This window comes from Solanum dulcamara, chromosome 1 (genome assembly GCF_947179165.1).
Source record: "Solanum dulcamara chromosome 1, daSolDulc1.2, whole genome shotgun sequence".
In the NCBI taxonomy this organism is placed as follows: Eukaryota; Viridiplantae; Streptophyta; class Magnoliopsida; order Solanales; family Solanaceae; genus Solanum; species Solanum dulcamara.
Window position 1 is genome coordinate 79,038,372 of NC_077237.1, and position 26,239 is coordinate 79,064,610.

At 36.0% G+C, this 26,239-nt stretch overlaps 1 protein-coding gene across 1 annotated transcript; it reads right to left on the bottom strand.

Moving 5' to 3' along the window:
• Positions 1-12,614: 12,614 nt before the first annotated feature.
• Positions 12,615-17,274, bottom strand: LOC129894526 (F-box protein PP2-B5-like). Its single transcript, XM_055970236.1, has 2 exons — positions 17,159-17,274; positions 12,615-13,014 (listed from the first exon to the last, which is right to left on the bottom strand). Exons 1-2 carry the CDS (start codon positions 17,272-17,274, stop codon positions 12,615-12,617), a joined length of 516 nt encoding a protein of 171 aa, XP_055826211.1.
• Positions 17,275-26,239: the final 8,965 nt, after the last annotated feature.

The window sequence follows — 26,239 nt, forward strand, 5'->3', positions numbered from 1 at the left end:
CTTCCACTATTGCAATGTACTCAGCTTCTGTTGTGGATAAAGCAACACACTTCTGCAATCTTGACTGCCATGACACAGCTCCCCCTGCAAAAGTGTAAAGGAATCCTGATGTAGATTTTCTACCATCAAGATCTCCAGCCATATCAGAATCTGTATTGCTTTCCAATACTGGGTCAGCTCCCCCGTAGCATAGACACATCTTTGATGTACCCTTAAGGTACCTTAGAATCCACTTGACTGCTTCCCAATGTTCCTTTCCAGGATTGGAAAGGTATCGGCTCACAACTCCCACTGCATGAGCAATATCTGGCCTAGTACAAACTATAGCATACACTAGGATTCCTACTACAGAAGAGTATGGTACCTTTGACATCTCCTCTATCTCTTTCTTGGATGAGGGACACGATCTTCTGCTCAAATTGAAATAATTTCCAAATAGAATGCTAACCGGTTTGGCTTTGTACATGTTGAACCTTTCAAGTACCCGTTCAACATACTTCTTCTGAGATAGCCATAACCTCCGATCCTTCCTGTCTCGAATTATATGCATCCCTAATATCTGTTGGGCTGCTCTCAAGTCTTTCATATCAAAGTACTTGGAGAGCTCCTTCTTCAGCTTGCTTATTTTTGTTGCATCATGTGCAACGATCAACATGTTGTCTACATATAGTAGTAGTGCAACAAAACTTCCATCTCAAAATCTCTAGATGTAAACACACTGGTCTACAGTAGTTCTCCTGTATACTTGACTCCTCATGAATGAGTCAAACTTTTTGTACCACCTAGGCGCTTGCTTGAGGCCGTACAGACTCTTCTTCAACTTGCAAACGAGGTTCTCTTTCCCTGGAACCTGAAATCCTTCTGGCTGCTCCATGTAGATTTCTTCATGTAGATCACCATAAAGAATACTATTTTTACATCCATCTGCTCAAGCTCTAAATCCAAGTTGGCTACCAATCCTGTTGGGGGAGGAAGCACCACAACTAAAGTTTGATATGATGAAAATAATGAAAATAAATTAGACACGAGAATTTTACGTGGAAACCCCTCTAAATGATAGAAGAGAAAAACCACGGGGTAGAAGGATCTCACTATTTTAATATGGAGTACACAACTCTCAAATACAAGGAGAAAACAACAATAAATACTTCTCTCTTGTAAAAGGAACAACTACTAAAGAGGACACTCAAGACTAAAATATTTATCTTGGTGTATAACTCTCTTTGTATTCTTACTCTCTCTTTCTGGGATGGGATAAATGAGGGCAAGAGGTCTTCTATTTATATGAAATTAGAAACACGTAAAATCCGTGTATTGAACCTCCCTTTTTGACTACACATTCAAAATGCGTTTTGTTCCTTTTTTGACTATGCGTTCAAAATGCGTTTTGTTGACTACGCGTTCAAAACGCGTTTTGACTATCTTGCATTCTCCCATTTGAAGATTTAATTGAGAATCAATTAAGTCTTCACACCATTCTTTCTACCCAATTACTGCAATGTTACGTTTCTGCTAGGCCAATAGAAGATCGACACCATATGAACTTGTTACTGTTGATCGGCTTCGTAAACATATCTGCCAGGTTGTCATTAGTGTGAATTTTTTGAATATCCACACTGCCTTCTTCCACCTTCTCACGAATAAAGTGATACTGAACTCGTATGTGCTTTGTCCTTGAATGAAATGCCGGATTCTTTGCAAGATGCAAAGCGCTCTGACTGTCACAAAATAGAGCAATCTTCTCTTGTTTGTGCCCGAGCTCCTCCAGTAACATCTGCATCCATATTGCTTCTTTGCTAGCTTGTGTAGCTGCTACATATTCTGCTTCCGTCGTAGATGTTGCCACGATAGATTGCAATTTTGAAACCCAGCTTACAGCTCCTCCAGCAAGAGTAAACACATAACCTGTGGTGGACTTGCTTTTATCAAGATCACCTGCATAATCTGAATCAACATAACCTTTAACAGTAAAGTCTGATCCTCCATAACACATTATAACATCTGAGGTACCCTTGATGTATCTTAGGATCCTCTTAACACTATTCCAATGCTCTCTTCCAGGATTAGCCATGTGCCGACTAACCACTCCCACTGCTTGTGCAATGTTAGGTCTTGTACATACCATAGCGAACATTAAACTTCCCACTGCTGATGCATACGGTACTCGAGACATCTCCATCCTCTCTGCTTCATTGCTAGGACACATACTTAAGGATAACTTGAAATTAATAGGAAGTGGGGTAGAAATTGACTTATAGTCTTGCATCTTGAAACGTCTCAAGATTTTCTTCAAGTAGTTCTTTTGAGAAAGCCAAATCTTCCTATTATTTCTGTCTCGATGAATTTGCATCCCTAGAATCTTGTTTGCTGGTCCCAAGTCCTTCATTTCAAACTCCCTAGCCAACTGTGCCTTTAAATTTGTGAGACGATCTTTGTTGGGGCCTGCTACCAACATATCGTCAACATACAACAGCAAAATAACAAAATCTTCATCACCAAATCTCTTGTAATAAACACAAGGATCTGAACTATGTCTGTTGTATCCAAGGCTTATAATGAAGGAATCAAATCTCTTATACCAACATCTCGGCGCCTGTTTGAGACCGTATAGAGATTTGTTCAACCTCAAACCAAGTTCTCTTTTTCCTGTTCTTCAAAACCTTCTGGTTGGAGCATGTAAATTTCTTCTTCAAGCTCTCCATGAAGAAATGCAGTTTTGACATCTAACTGCTCCAAGTACAAGTCAAATGTAGCACATATCGCCAGGACCACTCGAATTGTTGTGAGTTGAACCACCGGAGAAAATATCTCATTGAAGTCTATACCTTCTTTTTGAGTGAATCCTTGCACCACCAATCTTGCACGATACTTCTCTACTTGATCATTACCATTGCGTTTGATCTTGTAGACCCATTTATTTCTAATGGCCTTCCTTCCTTGTGGTAATTGAACAAGATCTCATGTTTTATTTTTATGAAGAGCTTCAATTTCTTCTTGCATTGCTGCCACCCACAGAGATGATTCTTGGCCTTTCATAGCTTCTTGAAAGGTTGAAGGCTCTCCATCTTCTGTTAATAGACAGTATGCAATATTACTCTCCATAGAATAATCTGAGTGCCAAGCTGGTTCTCTTCTCTCCCTAGTTGACCGTCGAACTTCTGGAGTTTCGATCTTAGCTTGCTCTTGTTCTTCGTGCTCTAGTGCTGCTTCAGAAGAAACTGGAACTTCTTCTATTTCTTCAACTTCAATTATAGTAGTCTCTGATTTTTCTTTTGAAGTGCTACCTTCTTTTGCTTGTATCTTGTTTTCAACAAATACAACATCCCTGCTGATTACCACCTTGCGGACTGTGGGATCCCACAAGCGATACCCCTTGACTCCATCAGCATACCCTAAGAAAATGCATTCCCTGGATTTTGGATCCAACTTTGATTTTTCTTAGGTGTTGTACATAACATAAGCAGGACTTCCGAATATATGTAAGCGAGAATAATCAGCTGGTTTTCCTGTCCACATCTCCATTGGTGTTTTCAGATCAATTGTGGTTGATGGTGACCGATTGATCACATAACAGGCGGTTTTGACTGCTTCTGCCCAGAATGGTTTTTCCAACCCTGCAGTTGCCAACATAGCTCTTGTCCGTTCCAACAAGGTTCTGTTCATCCGCTCTGCTACTCCATTTTGTTGTAGAGTATATGCCATCGTGAACTACCGTTTAATACCTTTTTGTTTACAGAAGTTATTAAATTCATCACCAGTGTATTCTTCTCCATTATCTGTCCTCAAACACTTGATCTTTTTCTCAGATTCAAGTTCCACCCGCGCTTTGAATTCTTTGAAAACTGAAAAAACATTTGCCTTCCTCTTGATTGGATACACCCAACTTCTCCTGGAGTAATTGTCGATAAATGACACGAAATATTTCGCTCCTCCTAGAGACTCCACCGGTGCTTGCCAGACATCAGAGTGAACCAGATCTAGTATTTCCTTGCTTTTAGCAGAGGAACTGCTAAACTTCAGTCTATTTTGCTTACTGGTAACACAATGCTCACAAAAGGGTAGTGAAACCTTTTTGAGCCCTGGAAGAAGTTTTTGCTCAGCAAGAATCTTCAAACCTCGTTCCGATATATGGCCAAGTTTATGATGCCACATCATCGTTGATTCTTCAAATGAACTTGCTGACGCGGTTGATGTTTCTCCTTCTTGGTGTATTTCACCTTTAAGCACATATAGATTTGCAGCAAGTTTTTCTGCTTTCATCACTACAAGCGCTCCTTTGGATATTCGCATGACTCCACCATGAGTGTTATACGAACATCCATTATTATCTAGTTGTCCTAAAGACAATAGATTCTTCTTCAAGTCTTTTACATGTCGTACCTCCTGGATGGTGTGAACCGTGTCATCATACATATTTATTTTGATGGACCCAATACCAATAACATCCAAAGCATGATCATTTCCCATGAACACAGACCCTCCTGAGATAGGATTATATTGATGAAACCATTCTCTCCTGGAAGTCATGTGCCATGTTGCTTCTGTGTCCATGATCCAGACATCAGCGAAACGTTTTCTGCCTTCATTATTTGATATTGCCTCACTACATAAAATATCGCCATCATCCGAGGTACATGCAACATTCTCTTGAGCATTTGATGGCTCAGGGTTTTCACTCTTCTTCTTGAACCGACAATCTTTCTTGAAGTGCCCTTTCTTGCCACAGTTGTAGCACTTGATATTCTTCTTACTTCTTGATTGAGATCTGCCATGATTGTGACTCCCACTAGGGCCACGTTCTGTTGGTCTTCCTCTCACCATTATCAAGGCTTCAGCTTGCTGCGAACTTGCTTGTCTGTCTTCCTTATTTTTGCGCCGATTTTCTTCTTCCAAGACAGCGGCTGCAATTTCATCAAAAACTAGACTGTCTGTATTGTTCGTCAGGTTGATGATGAGTTGATCATACGAGTCAGGCAGACTTTGAAGTAGAAGCTCCGCACGTTCAGTCTCCTCTATTTTGCAATCCATTGTTATAAGTTGCGAAAACAGAGTATTCAAAGTATTGATGTGTTCAGTAACTGACATGGATTCTTCCATTCGAAGAGTATACAATCTTCTTTTTAAGAAGATTTTATTATGCAAATACTTGGCCTCATACAACCCTGTAAGAGTATCTCATATTTCCTTCGTCGTCCGCTTTTCCGCCACACTAGACAATACTTGATCAGCTAGTGCCAAGTGTAGATCAGCAACTGCGTTGCTGTCTATGTCGTTCCACTTGCTGTCATCAACAAAGTCTGTGGGCCTGCCTTCAATTGCAGCTAAGCAATTGTCTTTTCTCAATATCGCTTTTATTTTCATTTTCCACAATGAGAAATTAGTCCCATTGAATTTTTCAAACTCAAACTTTGTTGTACTCGACATTGTTATTTGCTTCACACCCTTCTAGATCATTTCTGAATATTTTTGCAAATAATCGTAATAAACTGTACCATTACCGAAATTTACTATTCATGTGAATAGTACTATTCACCAAATTTACTATTCACAAATAGTACCTTCGCATAAAACAGACAGAATAACCGAGGGCTCTGATACCACTGTTGGGGGGAGGAAGCACCACAACTAAAGTTTGATATGATGAAAATAATGAAAATAAATTGGACACGAGAATTTTACGTGGAAACCCCTCTAAATGATAGAAGGGAAAAACCACGGGGTAGAAGGATCTCACTATTTTAATATGGAGTACACAGCTCTCAAATACAAGGAGAAAACAATAATAAACACTTCTCTCTTGTAAAAGGAACAACTACTAAAGAGGACACTCAAGACTAAAATATTTATTTTGGTGTATAACTCTCTTTGTATTCTTACTCTCTCTTTCTGGGATGGGATAAATGAAGGTAAGAGGTCTTCTATTTATAGGAAACTAGAAACGCGTAAAATCCACGTATTGAACCTCCCTTTTTGACTACGCATTCAAAATGCGTTTTGTTCCTTTTTTGACTACGCGTTCAAAACGCGTTTTGTTGACTACGCGTTCAAAACGCGTTTTGACTATCTTGCAAATCCAAGAATGATACGGATTGAAGACATCTTCACAACTGGTGAAAATATCTCGTCAAAGTCAATTCCTTTCTTCTGAAGAAATCCTTTGACCACCAACCGGGCTTTGTGTTTCACCACCTTTCCGCTTCCATCCTTCTTGAGCTTGAATATCCATTTGTTCTTCAGTGCCCTCTTTCCTTTTGGAAGATCAACCAACTCGTACGTGTGGTTTTTCTGCAAAGACTCTATCTCATCTTGCATTGCTCCCTTCCATTTACTATTGTCTTGATGAGATATAGCTTCTTGGAAATTTTCTGGCTCCCCATCTTTTGTAAGCAGAATATACTCTGAGTCTGAATATTGGGTTGATGGAAGCCTACCGCATTCAGATCTATGAATCCGTGGACTCTGAATTTTAGAAGGTGTATCATCATCTATCTCTTGTGATGGTCCTGCAACTTCTGGTGGAAAGGATTGAGTCTCCCCCTGCTCAATATCTCCTTCTTCCTCCTCTTGTTCTGCTTCTGGTACTTCCTCTTGCACCTCATCATTCTCCATGGGTGATCGTATAGGTGCTGGATCAGGGGAAATATCTTGAGCACTGGACTTTGATTGAGTAGACATTGTGGGTTCTTCAATGTCTTTTATCGTCTGGTTTTCATGGAACACCACATCCCTGCTTCTAATAATCTTCTTTGCCTTTGGGTCCCACAACCTGTATCCGAATTCTTCATCTCCATAGCCTATGAAGATGCATGGAGTAGTTCTTGCATCTACCTTCTGCCTGAGCTCTTTGGATACATGTACAAATGCTAAACATCCAAACACTTTCAACTGTGAATAAGATGGATTCTTACTTGACCACACTTTCTTCGAAATCTCAAAATTCAGCGGGACTGATGGTGATCTATTGATCAGGTAGCAGGCAGCACGAATAGCTTCTCCCCATAATGGCTTTGGTAATTTATCTATGCTCATCATACTTCGGACTTTCTCCATGATAGTCTTGTTCATCCTTTCAGCTATGCCGTTGTGTTGTGGGGTGTGAGGAACTATTTTCTGATGCTAAATGTCGTGTCCCTTGAAATAGGCTTTGAACTCTCTGGATGTGTACTCACCTCCATTATTTGAGCGGAGGCATTTTAGCTTCTTTCCTATTTCACCTTCTACCATGGTGTGAAACTCCTTGAAATAATCCAGAACCTGGTCCTTTCTCTTTAAGAAATACACCCATACCTTTCGAGAAGCATCATCAATAAAGGTTAGAAAATACCTGTTGCCATCGAGTGAATCAACCTCCATGGGACCACAAACATTAGAGTGTACTAGACTCAACAACTCTGATTTCCTCAACGATGATGAACGGAATGAGACTCGATGTTGCTTACCAAATAGATAGTGGCTGCAAGGATCTAGTGTAGCATCCTTGGCAATTGTGATAAGCTCATTTTTGGTCAAGGTAGATAAACCCTTCTTGCTCATATGTCCGAGTCTCCGATGCCATAGATTTTGAGACTTCTCACCTTCCGCAATGTTGAGGCTACTCTCACATACTTTCATATGTGTTTTGTAGAGAGTACCACATGTATGTCCTCTGGCGACAACCAAGGAACCTCTTGACATCTTCCATGTGCCATTGCTGAAAAAACTATCATAACCTTGCTTGTCAAAAGCTGAACCTGAAAGTAGATTGAGCCAAAAATCTGGCACATGCCGCACATACTTCAGGGTGATAGTACAACCAAAATTCATTTTTATTTGAATGTCACCAATCCCTTCAATTTGAGAATAACTCGTATTTCCCATCTTCACTGTACCAAAGTCTCTAGCTTTGTACGTTGTGAAGAATTCTTTGTGTGGAGTGACATGGTAGGATGCTGCACTATCAATAATCCACTCAACATCTTGGCTTGATGTATGAAGACATACCTCCTCTTCACTTGAGCATATGGCCACTTCTCCGGTGACAGTGACAAGTGTGTCTCCATTCTTCTTCTTTGATTGCTTGCCATTCTGCCTCTGCTCTCGTAATAGCTTCCTGCAATTCTTTTTCATGTGGCCTTCTAAGCCACAATGGTAACAACTATATGTGTCCTTTCTTCCATCTGCCGATTTGCCTTTATTCTTGCTTCAACCTCTTCATTTATATTGATTTCTTCCTTGTGATCTCCCTTGGTGTTCAGTGACAAGAGTTTCTGTCTGATCTGAACTTGCATCATTCCTCCTGGCCTCTTCATTGAACAAGGCTTCCTGTACCATTGCCATGGTAAGTATACCATTTGGGGCCAAATTTCCAAGGGTGATAACAAGTGTTTTCCAGCTGTCAGGTAGTGAACAAGAAGTAGGAGAGCCTGCACTTCATCTCCAAGGTTGAAGTCAACTGATGTTAATTGGTTTACCAAACTTTGAAATTCACTAGCATGCTCGGCAACCGGCTTTCCACTCCGTACCTTCAGATTTACTAATCGCCTCATTAGTAAAGCTTTGTTCCGAGCTGTCTTGGGCTGATACATATCCTTCAACTTCGTCCAAAGTGAATATGCATCAATCTCCTCAGAAACATAATGGAAGACACTATGATCGATCCATTGACGAATTTGATCGATCGTCTTTCTATTCATTTTCTTCCATTCATTTTCTTTCATAGGCTTAGGATTCTTACCTTCAAACTCGATTGGATCGTACAAATCTTTACAACTAAGGAGTTCTTCCATCCGAGGTCTCCAAAGTGTATAGTTTGTAGCCGTGAGTTTGAGCATAGATCCAAATGACGAGTCTTCGGCCACCATTCTAACTTGATTCGTACTTTATCAAATTTTAAAAGCAGAATTTGATAAAATGGAGTGCACCATTGCGTCCGAAACGATCGAAAATGGTAGGATTGACCTCTCCGGTGTCAAAAAACGATAACGTAGAAGTAAGTAACACGTGGCAGAACAAAGAGGCTTACTTGATGACATGGCGCAATGTGGCAGCAGGCAGCAGTGACGTGGTAGGCACGTGTCGCTAATGTGTCAGGCTCGTGGCAGGTGATTAGGCGATGACGTAGAGTGCCACGTGGACACTGGCTCGGCAAAAGTTGTGACGCGGCGGCGATGTGGCGGCAATGTGGTGCTGACTGGTCGATGATGTGGCGCTGACTGGGTTGTCTTCAACCTCTAGCCACTGGTTTTTCGGCCACTTTTCCGGCACATTTGACCAAACTTTGACCAATGATTTGAGGACTTTCCCAATGTCAAAAAAAATCTGAAAAAAATATTTCCAGAATCCTTGAAACGATATCTTTCCAGATGTATGCCCAGAAATCAATTTGGAGACAAAATATTTCGACCCTAAAACGGAAAATTCGAAAATAAATTCTTTCGGACACCAATTTACACTCTGATACCACTTGTTGTATTTTTTATGAACACTAGAGAGTATTTAAGAGGAAAAATCTTCTATTACTCACAAGAATAGAATTACAAGAGTATACCCAAATTCTATACAAAAACCTCTCAAACAACTACTCTTAAGCTCTCTTCTTGGAGCTATTAACTCACTGGTTATTGTTGATACTTTGCTGATGATAAGAGCTCTTACAAGGCTCTTATTTATAGCTATAGTTTGGCTCATAACTTCAACAAGGAAATTTCCCACCTAAAGGTGTTTTGGCTAGTTGCTGCAAGTTTAAAGGAATCCACCGAAATATTTTTTGTTGTTGTCCTCCAAAGTCAAAAAGGCAAGGAGGCAGACAGCTGGAAGTATCCTTCAAAATGGACGCAATAAATAAATTAAGTTGGTGCTGAGGAAAGTGTTCGCCAACTTAAATAATATCTAAAATATTTCAAATAAGAATATAAACTTATAGAGAATTGAAGAAAGAACTCTAGAATAAGAGTTCTAGTAGAGTGTCAAGTCTAAAAATATTCTAGAAAATGCAATTCTAGAATCTAGTGGACAGTGTAGTTTTAGAATATTACCTCCAACATATCCTCTCATTACTACTACAAATAGAGCTGGTCATTTTAGTTGTATGTGTACTCAAATAAAGAGTGTGTGTTTAAGAAAGAAGCAAGAGCAAGGTACTCAAAAAAAGAGTGTGTGTTCAAGAAACAAGTAAGAGCCACAAAGAAAGAGTTAGTGCAAAAGAAAAATTGTGTGCAAAGCATTGTAAGACCGAAAATGGTCCTTACTTAACATTAACAAAATTCAAGTCGTGGGCAACCAATTATGCCCAGAAATTCGCAAAAAACATTTCTTTTGGATCCAGCCAACCACTCTTATCTATTGGTCATAACTTTCGCCCTTCATTGGTCCAGTCCACCAAGCTATTACTTCGAATTGTGGCCTCAAGCATTATTCAAACTACTCTAGTATCAATTATTATAGATTGAATAAGACAGCTAAACCCTAAAAGCTAGTATATACCAAGCTATTACTTCGAATTGTGGCCTCAAGCATTATTCAAACTACTCTAGTATCAATTATTATAGATTGAATAAGACAGCTAAACCCTAAAAGCTAGTATATTTGGGGGGAGAGCCCACTCAAGTCTATAAACCCCTTAGTATTTTTCCTTTTTAATCAATAAGGGTCAATTTGCACACTATAAAGATGGTAAGATTCCTTGCAGTGAAGAAAAGTTGGATCGCACCATTGAAGGGATTACCTTAAATAGGAATCTCTTAAATCATCAGAAGCGGCATATCTTGTCTTTGTACGTTGGTTGGATAGTCGTGGAAGAATAGAAACAAAAATAGTGTCACCAAAGACAAATTATGTTGCTTATTTGGTGTTCAAATTGGTAGATACATCCCATGGACCTGAATCTGCTAATTTAACTATTATGTTTGTTAATTAAAAGAGTGAAACTGCGACTTTAGAACAAGCCAACATTGTTCAACTTGTAACATTTCCCAAACTAAGAGGAGATGGACGGATCGAAATAGAATTGGGAAATTTTAACAAGGAACATAGTGATGGTCCAATTGTAGAGAGATTGATTGAGATTAAATGTCCTAATTACAAATTAATTGGTATTATTGCGTCTCGTCCTAAAATAAGTGAATACAAGTTGTCGGAGGCAGATTTGAGATTTTAAGTTTCACGGATTTTGAACTTTAACTAGTTTTACTTTCTAGGCTTGAGATAAATTATTTGTACTTATTAATTGAATTTCTTAATATAAAATGCGAAATTTGAGCCAAAGTTGTTGGGTTCTGGCAAAGCCGTAACTCTATTATGGCTTTGAAGTGTGCTCAAGTTGGCTCATCTTTAAGGTCATTAAAAAGAAACTCTAGACTTTATAAGTAATTTATGTTGCTCTTATTTCCAAATTTAGCATCATATTTACTTGTTTAGTTTATATGTACTTGTTGGGTTCTGTCGAACCCATATCTCTATTATGACTTCGTCCTAAGAAGTTGTGATAATGTAGTTGAATTGTATTCAAATTGGTTTGGATGTTATGATCATTGAAAAAAACTCTACACTTTTATTAGTGATTTATGTTGCTCTTATTTCCTAAGTTAGCACTGATGATTTAATATACTATTAACTTGTTTAGTTTGCGTGTATCTGTCTATCAAACTTGTAACTCTATTATGGCTCTGCACTTGGAAGTTAGGATAATGTAGTTGAAGTGCGTTCAATTTGGCTCAAACATTACGGTCAGTAGAGAAAAACCCTAGACTTTACAAGTGATTTGTGTTGCTTTTATTTCCTAAGTTTGCATCATAAATTAGCTTGTTAAGTTTACATGTATGTACTTGATGTTGTTTCCCTGAAAAATATGTCATGATTTACTAAAGTTTATTAGTGGTTTTATTATTTAGATGTTCCAGTTGTAAGTTCGAACATTGTGCCGCAAGAAATAGCTATGCTAATTGATTTGATATAAACGCCGATATTTACGAGAAATATTTTTTTGGTCATAATGGGTTTATCTAGCAAGTATAAAATTTGTGCGCGCTAAACATTATACATACATTCAGTTCATACTTTTTCAGAACCCTTCGCTATCCATTTTTAAGCTCGAATAAACAAGGGTTCACGGTATGAATCCTCATAATACTAATATTGTTGGGATGTGCTCACCTCTTAGTGCTAACTTTGGAAATAAGAGAAAGATAAATCTCTTATAAAGTCTAGAGCTTTTTTATAATGTTTGAGCCATCTTGAATGCACTCTTCGACTTCATCATCACAACTTTAGGTGGGGAGGGGGGAGGGGGGGTAGGGTGAAGCCATAATAGAGTTGCATGTTTAGTAGGACCCATCAAATACATATAATAATAAAAAACATAATATAATGCTAAATTTGGAAACAAGAGCATCATAAATCACTAATGAAGTCTTAGAGTTTTTTTAATGACCATAATGTCAAAGTCAACTTGAGCACACGTCAATGTAATATTAGAGTTACGACATTGGAAAAACCCAACAATTATGGTTCAAATTCTGAGTTTAGATCAAGAAACTTAGTTTTAATAAGTATAAATAATGTATTCCAAACCAAGAAAACAAAAGATAATTATAGTTCATATCCGTTAAACTTAAAATCTCAGATCCACCTCTAACAACTTAGTCAATTATTTTAGGACGAAACTCAATTCCTTCAATGTTGAACCCACTTAATTCGTGATCTGGACGTTTAATCTCAATCAATCTCTCTATAAAAAGACCATCACTGCCTTCCTTGCTATTAAGATTTCCCAATTCTATTTCCATCCATCCATCTCCTCTTAGTTTGGGAAATTTTGAAATTAGCTGCACAATGTTGCCTTGTTCTTCAGTCGCAGTTTCAGCTTTATAACTAACAGACATAATGGTTAAATTAGCAGATTCAAGTCCATTGGACGTATCTACCAATTTGAACACCAAATAGGCAACATAATCTGTCTTGGGTGACACCATTTTTGTTTCTATACTTCCCCGAAAATCCAATGAACGTACAAAGCCAAGATATGCCGCTTCTGAGAATCTACAAAAATATTGCAAGAAACATTTTAAAAGAAATTTTGTATAAAAAAATTAATGACGTAGCGTTTTATCTTCTTAGTAGATACCAGATGCGAATTTGAATTAGGGCACCAGATGGTTGAATGAAAGAAAAATTACTTTTAAAAGCTTGAGTTATCTTTAGTATTATATGTGCAATTTAACTTGTAATAGCAGATTTTTCTTTTTACGATCAAATTAGTATTGAAGTGAACCTATGCACCGTCTGAGTGCATAAAATAAAGATCAATATTGGCGGCGGAGGAGGGAGGACGGGGAGGGTTAAGAGCTTCCTATAAAAGGTGACTCCTCTCAAGGGTGCAAACCAAATTTTTCTTAATTGCAGAGGAATCTTTAACCTTTTTTGTTGTGTGCTAATTGACCCTTATTGATTAATAAGAAAAATATTAAAGGGTTTATAGGCTTGAGTGAGCTCTACCCCCTAATATACTAGTTTCTAGGGTTGGGCCATCTTATTCCGTCTACAATACTTGGTATTTGATCACGTTGATTAACTCTTGAGGTTGCAACTCAATAGCTTGGTAAAGAGCCAAGAGTGGTGGCTTGGACTAAGGAGGGTTGATAGCTATGACCAACCGATAAGAGTGGCGGTCTGGATCAAAAAGAAGTGCCCTATGGAAATTTCTAGGAACAATTAGTTACTCACAACTTGAATATTATTTATTGCTAAGTACGAACCAACTTTGGTCTTACAAATCTTTACAATCAATTTTTCTTTAGCACTCTCTTTTTTCTTGAGTACACATGTTTCACACTTCTTTCTTCAACACACACTATTTATATGAGTACAATTCTAACCACCTTTATTTATAGGTGGTGATGAAAGGATCTAGTGAATGTAATATTCTAGAACTACACCTTCCACTTAATTATTTATAGAATTGCACTTTCTAGAATGTTTTCAGATTTGCACTCTAGAACTCTCATTCTGGAGTTCTTCCTTCAATTCTCTACAAGTCTTGAATATTATAGATTCTTCTTTGAAATATCTTAGATATTAATTAATTTTGTGATGATTTTTTAACACTCCCCCTCAGTACCAACATAATTTTTTCGTTGTATCCATTTTGAGTGATCCTCGAGATTGTTTTTTGTGCTAAAATGTATTCAACAAAATATGAACAATCAACACTACTAAAAGTAATAATAAAATGAGATGGAAAGAAAAATTAAGTCCACTAAATTCACAATGTGTTCTTAAAACAAGAATTCCCTTCAAGCACTTGAGATTACGAAATATATCCTCTTAGTGTAGAATGATTTACTTCAACAGAATAGTGGTATCTCAAATTTCATTGAACTTCAAACTCATTCAACCACTACAAATCACACTTGATTTTTTCAGAAAAGAATAGTAGAAAACTTGGAAATTTCGTACTTAATAACTGAGGAAGAATCAAATATTTATAGCCACCAAGAACAGATTCAGAAAAAAGCAAATGTTCAGAAAAGTTCATTTGTTCAGAAGCGCAGGGTGTGTGGGGTCCATACGTGACTGACGTGAGTAGCACTTCAAAAACAAAACTTCACTCTTTAGGTTGTGTGGTCCGTACATGCCCAAGTACAATTCACACTTCTATAGTACATCCAAAATATTGTAGTGAAAAGATGTGTCTCTTCAGTATGCATTGCATGTGCGGTCCGTACTTCACCCTATGCGGTCACACATGAGGGAAATTTTCAGGGGTCGGTATTTTGGATGAAGCAATTAATTTTTAATGAATCTTTGTCCAAAAAGATAAGCTCTCAATCTATCATTTGTCAAAGTCAAAGACGAAGTTGAGCTAAGTGGGTAACGACAACATGAGGCTTGTATTCTTCTCAACTCATTACAAATATGAAGATGTGCTTCTATATTGAAGCACTTGAAATTTACTTCCTCCCACCAATGTGAGAGAATACTTCTTTCAAAAAGTGAAGTAACATTTTCACTTTCTCTTCATTTTCCATTCACTTTCAACACTGGTATCCGAAAATCCCCCACATGAACAAGGAATGTCTGTAAGATAAAGAAAATACGGATATATGTGTGATTTACAAGCGGAGACTAATTGCATATTGATAAGTAGGTTCCCTTTAAACTTTCTGTAATGAATTTATACCAGATGCACTTGGTCAATAAGTAGATGCAATATTTTTGAACGGTCAAACTTTATTGTACAACTAACAATATAAGTCACACAACTAACTTTTAACCATCTATGGTTCTCCTGCTTTGTTTTTTAATTTCAGCCATATGAACACTGGTTGGTTTCATGAGTGCGTACAAAATCGACTTTTACTATTATATTTTTTGAAGTGGCTTATACTTCACACTCATATAGATGATTTTGAAACATTTAATCCTATAAATAAACTATTTGGTCATATCCTACCAAACTTAGAAACAACTAAAAAGATTAAAACCTCAAAGATTTATCCTTGTATCTCAACCTTATCTTCATCGTGAGAATGGGTTGATTTATTTGACAATGATGAATCATCATTCATAATTTTGTTTAATATCATTGAACCTAGCTCCTGGGATCTCCAGATTACTAGGTAGAATTACATTCATAATGACTTGACCTAGGCCTTAATCCAATTTCCCTTGATGATCTTTCTACTACCTTTCTAGTTAGGTCTTTCATAAGTGGATCAGACAAATTATCTTTTAACTTTACGTAGTCAATTGTGATAATTCTACTAGAGAGTAGTTATCTAACGGTATTATGTCTTCATCGTATGGGATGAGATTTTCCGTTATACATAGTGTTCTATGCCCTATCTATTATTTCTTGGCTATCAATAGAGACTTTGCAATCATCTAGATGTCTAGGCACTTTATGAACCTCTTCATCCTTTGAAATTCTCCACTCACTACTCTTTGAATGATCTTCAAGGTAGTAGTCTCCTTGATCTGGACAACCTCCGGTAAAGTTGCATCTATATACTTGGTGTTTGGGTGTTTCAGTCATGTAGACCTCCTTTGTTGCGGTTGTGGTGCAATTTTGACTTGTTGTCGCAAGTGACTTAAATTAGGTATCATCTTCTTGAGTTCTCGAGTGATGAGATAGATCCTAATCTCGCCCATGGCATCCTATTCGTGATGTGGACAACAATTTTCATGCTTTTTTCCCAAAATCTTGTTGCTACATGCATATCATGCAACATACTTCTGCATATATTTGTCAGGTTTTATATTTTATTTCTTTCAGCTCCTCCATTTTGTTGTTGCATAAGTACAACATAAACATGTACTATGAAGTCGTTGACGTGTTCTCCCCCCCATTGTCCATACAAAGATATTTTATTCTCCTTCCAATATCATTCTCACAACAGGTTATAATTCTTTAAACTTTTCAAATACTTTAGATTTCTCCTACTTTAGATTTCTCCTTTAAAAATTAAATCTACACCTACTTTGAGAAATCATCAATGAATATTACCATGTATCAGTAACCACTGATAGAAGGCTGCTTTATTAGTTCAAACATGTCTAAGTGCACCAACTCCAGTGACTTATTGTCTTGAACTTTGATTCTCTATAGGAAAGTTGATGTGCTTTCATATTGGCATCCAACATATATAGTGTCTCCTCTATTCTAAAGCTGGGAAAGACCTTTTAATTAACTATTGCATCATGATTTTTGATTTTTTGTAGCTCAGGTGCCCAGGACATGGATTCCATAAATCAGTTGTTTCATTACTCCGAGTCTTCTTCATGTAAGTTGCTTGGCTACCATGACATAGATTGACTCTAATATCCTTCCCTCCATGATTGGAAAACTTGTAACTTTCAAGTTTTGCAATAATTTTACATCATTCGGTACAAATTCAATATAGTTGCCTGAGGTTGTTGGTTGTAACACAAATAATAAGTTCTTCTCTACATTTTCAAAACACTAGACATTTTGAAGTTGTACTTTTCTTGAGCTATGATGAGACATAAACACCTGTCTTGACAATATGAGTTATTGACATTCTACAACTGTTTGTCGTCATCACTACTTGACCGCCTTTATATTTGCTCATGTTGATAAGTTTTTCTCATCACTGGTCATGTGGTTGGAGCATCCCGAATCAACAAGCCAATTATTTGCATCATCGATCAATTTCTCACTTACAATTGCACATGCAAGCTCCTTTTCTTTGTCAGAGTGAGAGGTGGCGATATCTTTTGTTGATTGCTTCCTTTCTTCAATTGTATAAGAGGTTTCTTAATCCCAAGCTTCTTGTCCATCGTCTTTCTTGTTTCTAGAAGAAGTGACTATGTTACCTTCAACTTTCTTGTAATAACAATCTTTAGTGTAGTGTCCTTTCTTTCGATAACCGTAGAACTTGTCCCTTTGTCAATTGTTGAAACCTTGACTTTCCTGCTTGTTGGCTCGTTGGATCGTTGGATTCTTTTATGTTGATTCTTTGGTCTCCCCCTAGCCGTAATCTTCTCTCTTCATCCCATTTTCGGTAGCCTCGTCATTTTTCCAAGAGCGCATTACCAAGCTAGGACAATAATTATGTTCCAATTATCTCTCATTAATTAGATAGAGAAATACTTAGGGGTTGATAGGCTTCAATGGGCTCTCCTACCTAACTAGTCTTTTCGGTTGGGCTCTCCCACTTAATAGACTAGTCTTTGCGGTTGGGCTCTCTTGTTCAATCTATAATAATTCTATTGTAATTTAACTTGTTAAAGTAGGTTCTTAATTTATTTTACGGTTTACCATGTTAGACTTGACATGAAAAATTACATATTATGATAGGTTAACTTAATTTGATAATGCAGGTTATTTTTTATACTCTCAGTGTACATAACATAAATTCTAATTAAAAATGAATCCTCCTGATCAATACAAATGAAGAGACAATCTTTATAATAACCTACCAAGCAAATAAATAGACAATCTTTGAAATAAATGGGGAAAAAAAAGGAGAAAGAATGAGTGCATTGTATAAAACATTTACAAGAAAGAGCAATGAAATTGTACATCAAATTAAGAAAATTAAAAGAGAGAAACCTGGAATTAGGGTGTTCCGTCCAGAGCCAATAGTCTGTGTGATCATTTCCCGAAACTATAAGCTCTCTTGGTGATATCATAAAACACTTCTTCCCACTATGTTTATCGAGAAAAAAACTCTGAGGAAATTTTTTTGTAAAAAGTGTTCAAAATATATTGTATTTTATTTACAATCAGATTAATCAAAATAAAATAATATATTTAAAATAGCAACATAATAGCTAACAACCACCCAAATGCACATTATTCAATTTTACAAATAATCTAAATTTTGGAGAGTGAAACACAATAAAATAGGATTTGTTCGATCTTTTTAAAGGCATTTAACTACAAAAAGTATTAAAAAGTACAAAAAAATCAAGAAAGATATAGCCAGTGATCAATGAACTGGATTAAGACTGATAAGAGATTAAATTATAAATTGTAAATTTCAATAAAGATAAAAATACTAAGTGATTTTTTTTCACATATTTGAATTGAAGAGTTGCCTGGTAACGAGTGGAGCTAAAGGACGTCAAATTACACTAACGCATATAGGGCAAAATGACTTTTTTAATTATATAAGATGGTTAAATCCAAAATTTTACTTTAGTAGTAGAGGGTTGATTACAAATTCAAGTCCTAGGTGTGATACCTATTATGCTTTTTAATTGTCTTATAGGAATATTTAACTCCACCATTATTTGGTATCTGTGTTGATGAGAGGCAAAAATAGATGTAGAGTTCTTATTTTTTTAGATGTATAGTATTAATATCGGTTTCATATGAATCTAGTACTTCGATATCGACAAGAGGGGGTTGCTATTAAAAATATAATGGGTTCAATGTTAAGAATCTTTTAAAAATTAAATTTATAAATCCTGAATTCACCTATAGTGAGAGGTAGCGGATATCTAATAAATATTTAAGGTATGTACACATAAGCTAACTCAGGTATCACTGTTACAAAATAAAAAATCATAAAAAAAATAACCAAATCAAAATGGAATTTTACCATTTTTCCTCCATCAAGGAGAATGGGATAATCACAAAGACTAAAAAATAACTCCTTTTTGGTGTTGCAGATGGGAGGAAACTCGGATCTATTAATTATTTCTTGATAATCAGAAGGCAAAAATCTTTCCCAAATTTTATCTGATTCTACAACATCTTTGAATCCTTTTGATAAAATTGTTGATCTTACTGCATCTGCTGGAGTTGTTTTTGAAATTATTTCAAATATGCAGCCTTCTGGCAGCCTTTCAAAATAATTCATTGGAGCAATGGGCTTCGAAAAAGTCATGTCAAAGTTTTTATAAAAGTTTATAACTGAGAAATAGAATCAAGTTATTTTTGTTCCAAGTTTTATATAAGATTTAAATAATCAAAAGGGAAGAGATTTTAGAAATCTATATTGTCAGTTATAGTCATAAGTACAGATAAACATATAATTATGTTTGTTTTATTGTAAATTTGACTAGATGCAATTTTTATTATTCGTAGATTAAACAAATAAAAAATTCAAACTTATTTAAACACCAGTTAAGTATATTGCGTCTAATATTATATAAAATAAAAATAAGACTATGAGAACATTTTTTATTTTGACGTATAAAGGACTAAAAGTCTCCTACAAAGCGTTGGACCTTAGTAAGCGTATTGACATAAATGAATTGTGATCTTAAGTTTCAATTAACTTGTATCGATTATATAGATTTTTTTTCTTCCATTGTGCCTTACTTTCAGTCTTTCAAGATGACTTTCTTGTAATTTTAGGTCGATCATGTGTCCTTATAACATCTCCATTCACTATGATTTCATACCATAAATACTTAATTAATTTATGATTTAATCATGATAAATTAGTCGATTTGGTGTAAACATCATATGTGAATAAGATTTTACCAAACTCGGTAAGTATTTGGATGTCAATGTAAAACATGACCAGACCTTCTCATTTCTTTTACTTTTACTATGTGCTCGATTTTTTCTGTAGCTATTTCAACATCCATTCCAATAGCATTTAGATTTTTTGAAACAACTTCCTTTGCTTCCACGCAATTTAAGTCTATGTATACCTTGTTTTCATTTAACACATTTACTCTCCATGGTTTCACATGTACATAGGTCGGTGCATCTAAAATCAACAAGGACATGACTACCATCTCATTTGTTTTACTTTTCTAGGTTTATTTGTATAATAATGTAAACACTTTATTCTTTTATTTTTTCTGAAATTGAGTAAAAAAAATACAAAATATTCGAGTTAGTCTATTCACGGTACAAAGCAAGGTAAAATTTGTTGAAATATTTCTACAATCTTGAAGTAAAGTATAGAATATCATTGTTTATATCAAGAAAATAACATAACCTAGGATAGGATCATTGTACAATCTTTCTTCATTATGGCCTAAATTCCATTGCTTGAACAATAAGGCCACTTTTTCCATGAAGCTTCATAATCTCCATCAATCGCGCTTCAACATCTCCATTGTCTCATGTATTTGAAAAAAATCCCAATTCTATTTCCATCCGTCCATCGATTCTTTTTCGTGGACGTTTCATGGAGCATTTTCATCTCATTTTAATATATAGACGATCGTTGCTTTTAGTCCATTCAAAAATAAAAGTTGACACCTGATATAAACTATTTAATTTTGCATTTTTAATTTAAATAGTTATCATATTAATTTAGATATGGGCAGCTTGAAGTACATTATGGTGAGTTTTAGTGCTTCCTATCGAACACAACTTGATTCCTAGATTTCAACTCAGAAGATTCCAACTCTTATTAAAACCCGAGATGTCTGGTGAAAAGGTACATGAACTTTATCAGTATATCACACCAGCGGTTAGGGGCTAATCTAGAACAAGGAAGCAGTAGTTTTGGTTCAAACATTATATTTGTCTTAAGAAATTCATCTAATACGAATAAATTATTAATTTCTTACCTCAGTAACTCAAAAATACTAAAATCCCAAACTCATAAGCTTTAAATTCTGACTTCATTCCTCTGTGTGTGATTGTGTTTTAGGCCCCATTCCATACCATAAAGCATAGCTGACCAACTGTATTTTTGGCATATTCAACTAAATATCAGCTAATACAAAGTTAAAGAAAAGGTTAGAATGGAATGGAATGCATAGCAGTTTAGCTCCTTTTTAGAAGAGCAAACACACGGAGAGACATATCTCGAGATAATATCTTCGTAATCATCCAACAAAAACTTTTCCCAAATAACATTCGATTCAACGACTAGTCGAATGTCACGCCCCGGGAGGGTACTCTAGACGTGACCGGCACTCGAAAACCATTTCTGGCCTTCAAGCAAACTACTTGGTCCAATCACACTTTCATTCAGTCACATTCTATCAGCGGAAGACTCAAATCATAAGTATACTACTCATAATAAGGTCAAAGGCCAACCACGTCTCCATTCAACAACTAGTAAAAATAAAACTAGTCACAACGAAATAATTCAACATCATCCACACTCTAGTCTATGACGCCTCTATCAACAATATAAGAGTTGCCAATGACAGGTTCATGGCTACCACAAATCAAAATAAAGGAAAATTAACTCAAAGCTGAAAAGATAACTACGGTATCCTCCGGAAATAAGGAGGACTCACCAACTAGCTGGAAGTGAATAGATCTTCAACGGTGCGCATGTTAATGATCTCTAGTACTTGTCTTTGCATCATTTCATGATGCAGGCCAAATGGCGTCCGTAAGTGGAATGTACGAGTATGTAAAATGGCCGAATGAAACAGACATCAAGGTAGAATCAAATCAATTTGGAACCTCAACTCAGAAGAAGAAACAACTCAATCAAGATGTCCTGAATCTAAACAAGAATATATGATTTATACAAGACCAATCCCATACAATTCAACCCAATCCATTCCAATCCGACTCAGAGTTCTATCAAGACCTATATGGGAGTTTCTCTTATCCGACAACCATCACTTATGAGCCAGTGATAGCACAACAAGCCGACGTTGTTGCCACATCAGTTCATACCTTGCCAGGGTAAGAACGAATCAATAAATCATGGATCCATAACCAATCAAGTCCTATTATATTAGGACAGTAATTTGGAAAACATTCGACTTTAACGGTCCAATCCCTTCCTACGTTTGGCGACGTAGTTATTGAATTCGAGTTATTACTTACTCTTACCCAATTCGGTGCTCGATACTCCTCCCAAGACTCAATGCTCATAAAACTTTATCCAATTAATTCAATCTAATCATATCGACTAATCTCATTTGGACCCTTGTCAATTCATCAATTTTATCCCAAATCAAGCCTCTTGACCAATCATATTATTCAATCAACCCCAATCATATTTTTCCAAGAGTAGTTTAGATATGTATTTATAACAATATTTAATTCTATCCTATCATTTCTCTATTCATTTAGCCAATCTTTTGGGGCTAAATCATGACTCACCAAGACTTTAACTCAATAATTTAGGATACTCAAATATTTAAGTTTATAACAAAAATATGTTTAACAACTCATATCAATCAACTCTTAGACATAACAAAATATATATATAACAACTCATATCAATCAACTCATATCAAACATGAAGTATTTATCAATTTCTCAACTTATCAATATCAACATAACAAAATCAAGTTAATAGATGTATAAACTCATTAGGACATAAATCTATTAAGAAAATCCAATTCCTATGAACATTCAATCTCAAAGAAGATGTACGGCACATGGTGAATTCAATTCATGTTGTTAGTAGCCTTACATACCTCTTACGGATTACTATTAACCACGTTCGCCTCATCGTCTTTTGAACCTATATAACATGAAAGCAATACTAAGGTTAATAACCTTTCACTTTCCAATTTCCAACTCCACAACCAAGTATCCATAGGAATCATTTCCTTATCCATTTCTCTCGACTAGTTTATTACTAGTTCCAAAGTTATCAAAAATCGGGCAACATCTCCCCTATAACTTGCCCTATTCAACTACTAATCTTAGCAGCCATATTACCAACAACAACCAGCATCTATATATACAATCAAATCACCTCAACATTACTCAATACAACTCCAAACAACTAGCTCAACACTACGATACCAAAATAGAGTTTTTAGCCTTTATTTCATAAAACCTTTAACCATACGAAACGGAGGGTCGTGTGCCTGCAACCAGCAGTACCCACACCCATTTTAGACCACTTTCCATCTCTGCAACACTCCATCCCACCAGATGCAACCACAGCACCACAATCACAACACACTACTCGACTTCGATTCGATTATAATAACTTCAATTTAGTTTGTTTCTAACGTCAAGCATCCTTATATAATTTTTTCACTTCCAACCTCATTAAAGACATGTAATATACTGCATAACAACATCATAAACTCTAATTCGAAAGGAAAAGACTTACCTTGCCCGAAACTCGCCAAAACTCGCCTCGAAAGCTCCTCTAGCGCGGCTGAAATTTTATGGCTGTTTGATGTCATTTTCGTGCTGAAACACACCATAAATTTACATTACTAACACCTTCATACCTTCGTGGTATACCCTAGATAATTAATTCACGGAATGAAATCAGAGAGCTTACCTTTTTCTCCTTCAAAACCATGGCTCTCTCTCTCTCTCTAGCTTCAAGTTTCTTTTCTCTTCTTCTTTCTAGAATTTCTTTTGGACGAAGATGACTTATGGGATAAGGATGGAATAAAAGTCATAAAACATATACATATATTCCACCTTAGGGGGTGACATGTGTCAAGCCCCAAGTGGTGACATGTGTCAAGCCCTCGTAGGGCCAAAGTACCACCTCCTTCACTTAGGGGCTGCCATGTGGCATGTGGGTCCCACCCCTTGCTTCAGCTGCTGCCACGTGGCACTCCCAGCTGCCACCACATGGCACTCCCTCATGTTACCATGTGTCACTCTTTTTTCCTCCTCATGTGTTCGTAATCTTGTCTTAATTTACGAACCTATGTAATCCTTGCTACGTAAGCTTGGTATGCACTCAAGTAGCTTGCGTATGTAAGACTTTCAAGTTGGTAGCTTACGTAAGTAAGTCGAGTCCTACGACTCGTTATTTGGCCTCCAACTTCTTCTGGATTCTTATAACCTTATTATTAATCTTCTCTATTATGGGGTATCACATTCTCCTTTCCTTAGAGTTACTTGATAGCGTTATAAATTATCCGGCTCACATGGTGACTTCTAAGAGCCTAAGAACCTTTCAAGAAACTTAAAAAGCCTAGGAAGCTTAAGAAACTTAAGAAGCTTAGGGAGCTTAAGAACACGTTCCAAGGTACAAAAGTACGGGGTGTAACATTGAATCCCCGGGAATTGCCTTTTTTCAACCGATTCACTTTGAATATCATCTAAAATTTAGTATTAGTTTTATCTTTTTAATCCAAATTCTTTTCAACATCAGACCAAAAGTAAGGTTTCTGAAATTGGTTCATGAATGTTGTCTATGACCCATGGTTCATTTTACGAGCCGTAGATGGCATCCGTAAATGCCCATTTTCAGCATTGTTCTACTCCTCAACTTCTCATTATCTGGTTCATATGGCCTGATCTATGGTGTGAACTTTCAGGATGTTACAAAAAATTACACTTTCTTAGTAATTATATTTATTAAAGTAATTCTTTCAAAATTTAAAGTACATGAAAAGGAACTGCAAAAATATAAAATCTGGGGTTTAGGTGAGACAATCATTCCCAATACTTTGGTGTACCACCCCATATAATACCAAATTTTTGCGTTGTTGTGACCATGACACATTTCTTCCCCGTCATCTTATCCAGCCAAAAGCTCTATCAGACAGATCAAATCACATATACAAAACAAACCAAAAAGGCCGAAAAGGCACTAGACCACTCGTATTGTGTCCGATTGGGATCACGGGCCAACCATGCTCACTTGACATGACTAGCTACCTGAAAGACGACTTGGATACAGACCACCTAACAACCTTTATGAATGGCATTGGCCCGTTGGGCCGGTCACAGGTAGACCTTGCTCACTAGACACAACTTCCACTATAACACTCGTACATACTACATAATCATAGACATCATACTCTTTTTCTCTAACAATTAACTCAAATATTCTTGTATTCACGAAAATAACATATTCACAACTAAGATAAAAACATTAGAAATATATGACAACACATTTGATCCTCCATCATAACTGAATAGATTGTGATCCTTCTAATATCTAGTGGATATAGTTAGAGTTTTCAATAAAAGAATTCAAGATATAAAAAAGTAAACATACGAAAAAAGCCAAGGAAATTCGACACATAGTATGTATATATACAAAAAAAAAATCTTGATCCTATCTACAAAGTGAAATTTTCCAGCATTAGGGTATAAATTGGCACCTCTCAGATAAAAGTGGCTCAGTCATGGGTGACAGAGTGTTCAATCTCGTGACGCTGTGATCTTAATCAGATTTTATAAAAACTAAAATTTTCTTGAAAAACATGACAAACACAAAAAGATGGTGTTGGTTGGTCCCGGTAATGGAGTAAGTTGGTAGATAAATATTAGTTGAAATTAATAAATGATGGTGTTTTTATAAAATATAAAAGTTTGAGGTAATTTTTAAATTCTTAAAAATTTCCAAATATTACAACTTGGCCCAAGTTTTGTTTTTTCTAGAACTTGAAATATTTACCAAATATATTTGTCAAGTAATGATAAATTATATGATCAAATACTAGTTCTCAGATTTTTTTTAAAAAAAATTTCAAACACTATTTAAGGCCAAACAATACATATTTTTCCAGTGTCAAAGCAGAAAATCTAGACATGTGGATCCGAATATTCGGTTGGATTAAATTAAAACGAATAGAAGAAAGGGAAATGAGTGAAATGAAAGCAAGCAAGCATTATCCAATAATATGCTTTATCCTTTTCATCAACCCTTTCATTCGCCAATTCTCTTGTCAAAACCATATTTCCATTTTAGTTTACAAAACAAACCGTAAATTTTTACTTGTCCTATCATATTAAAAAATAAATAATTACTTTTATCTATTAGCAAAATTAAGACATAATTTGTTTTTTTATTCTTATTATTATGTATTATTTATTTTTTAATATTAAATTATTACTTTGATTTGTATGAGCCACTCTATCTAGAGAAATAGTGATAAATTTTGTGTACACTTTATTCTCTTGGAACCCTCTACTTTATGA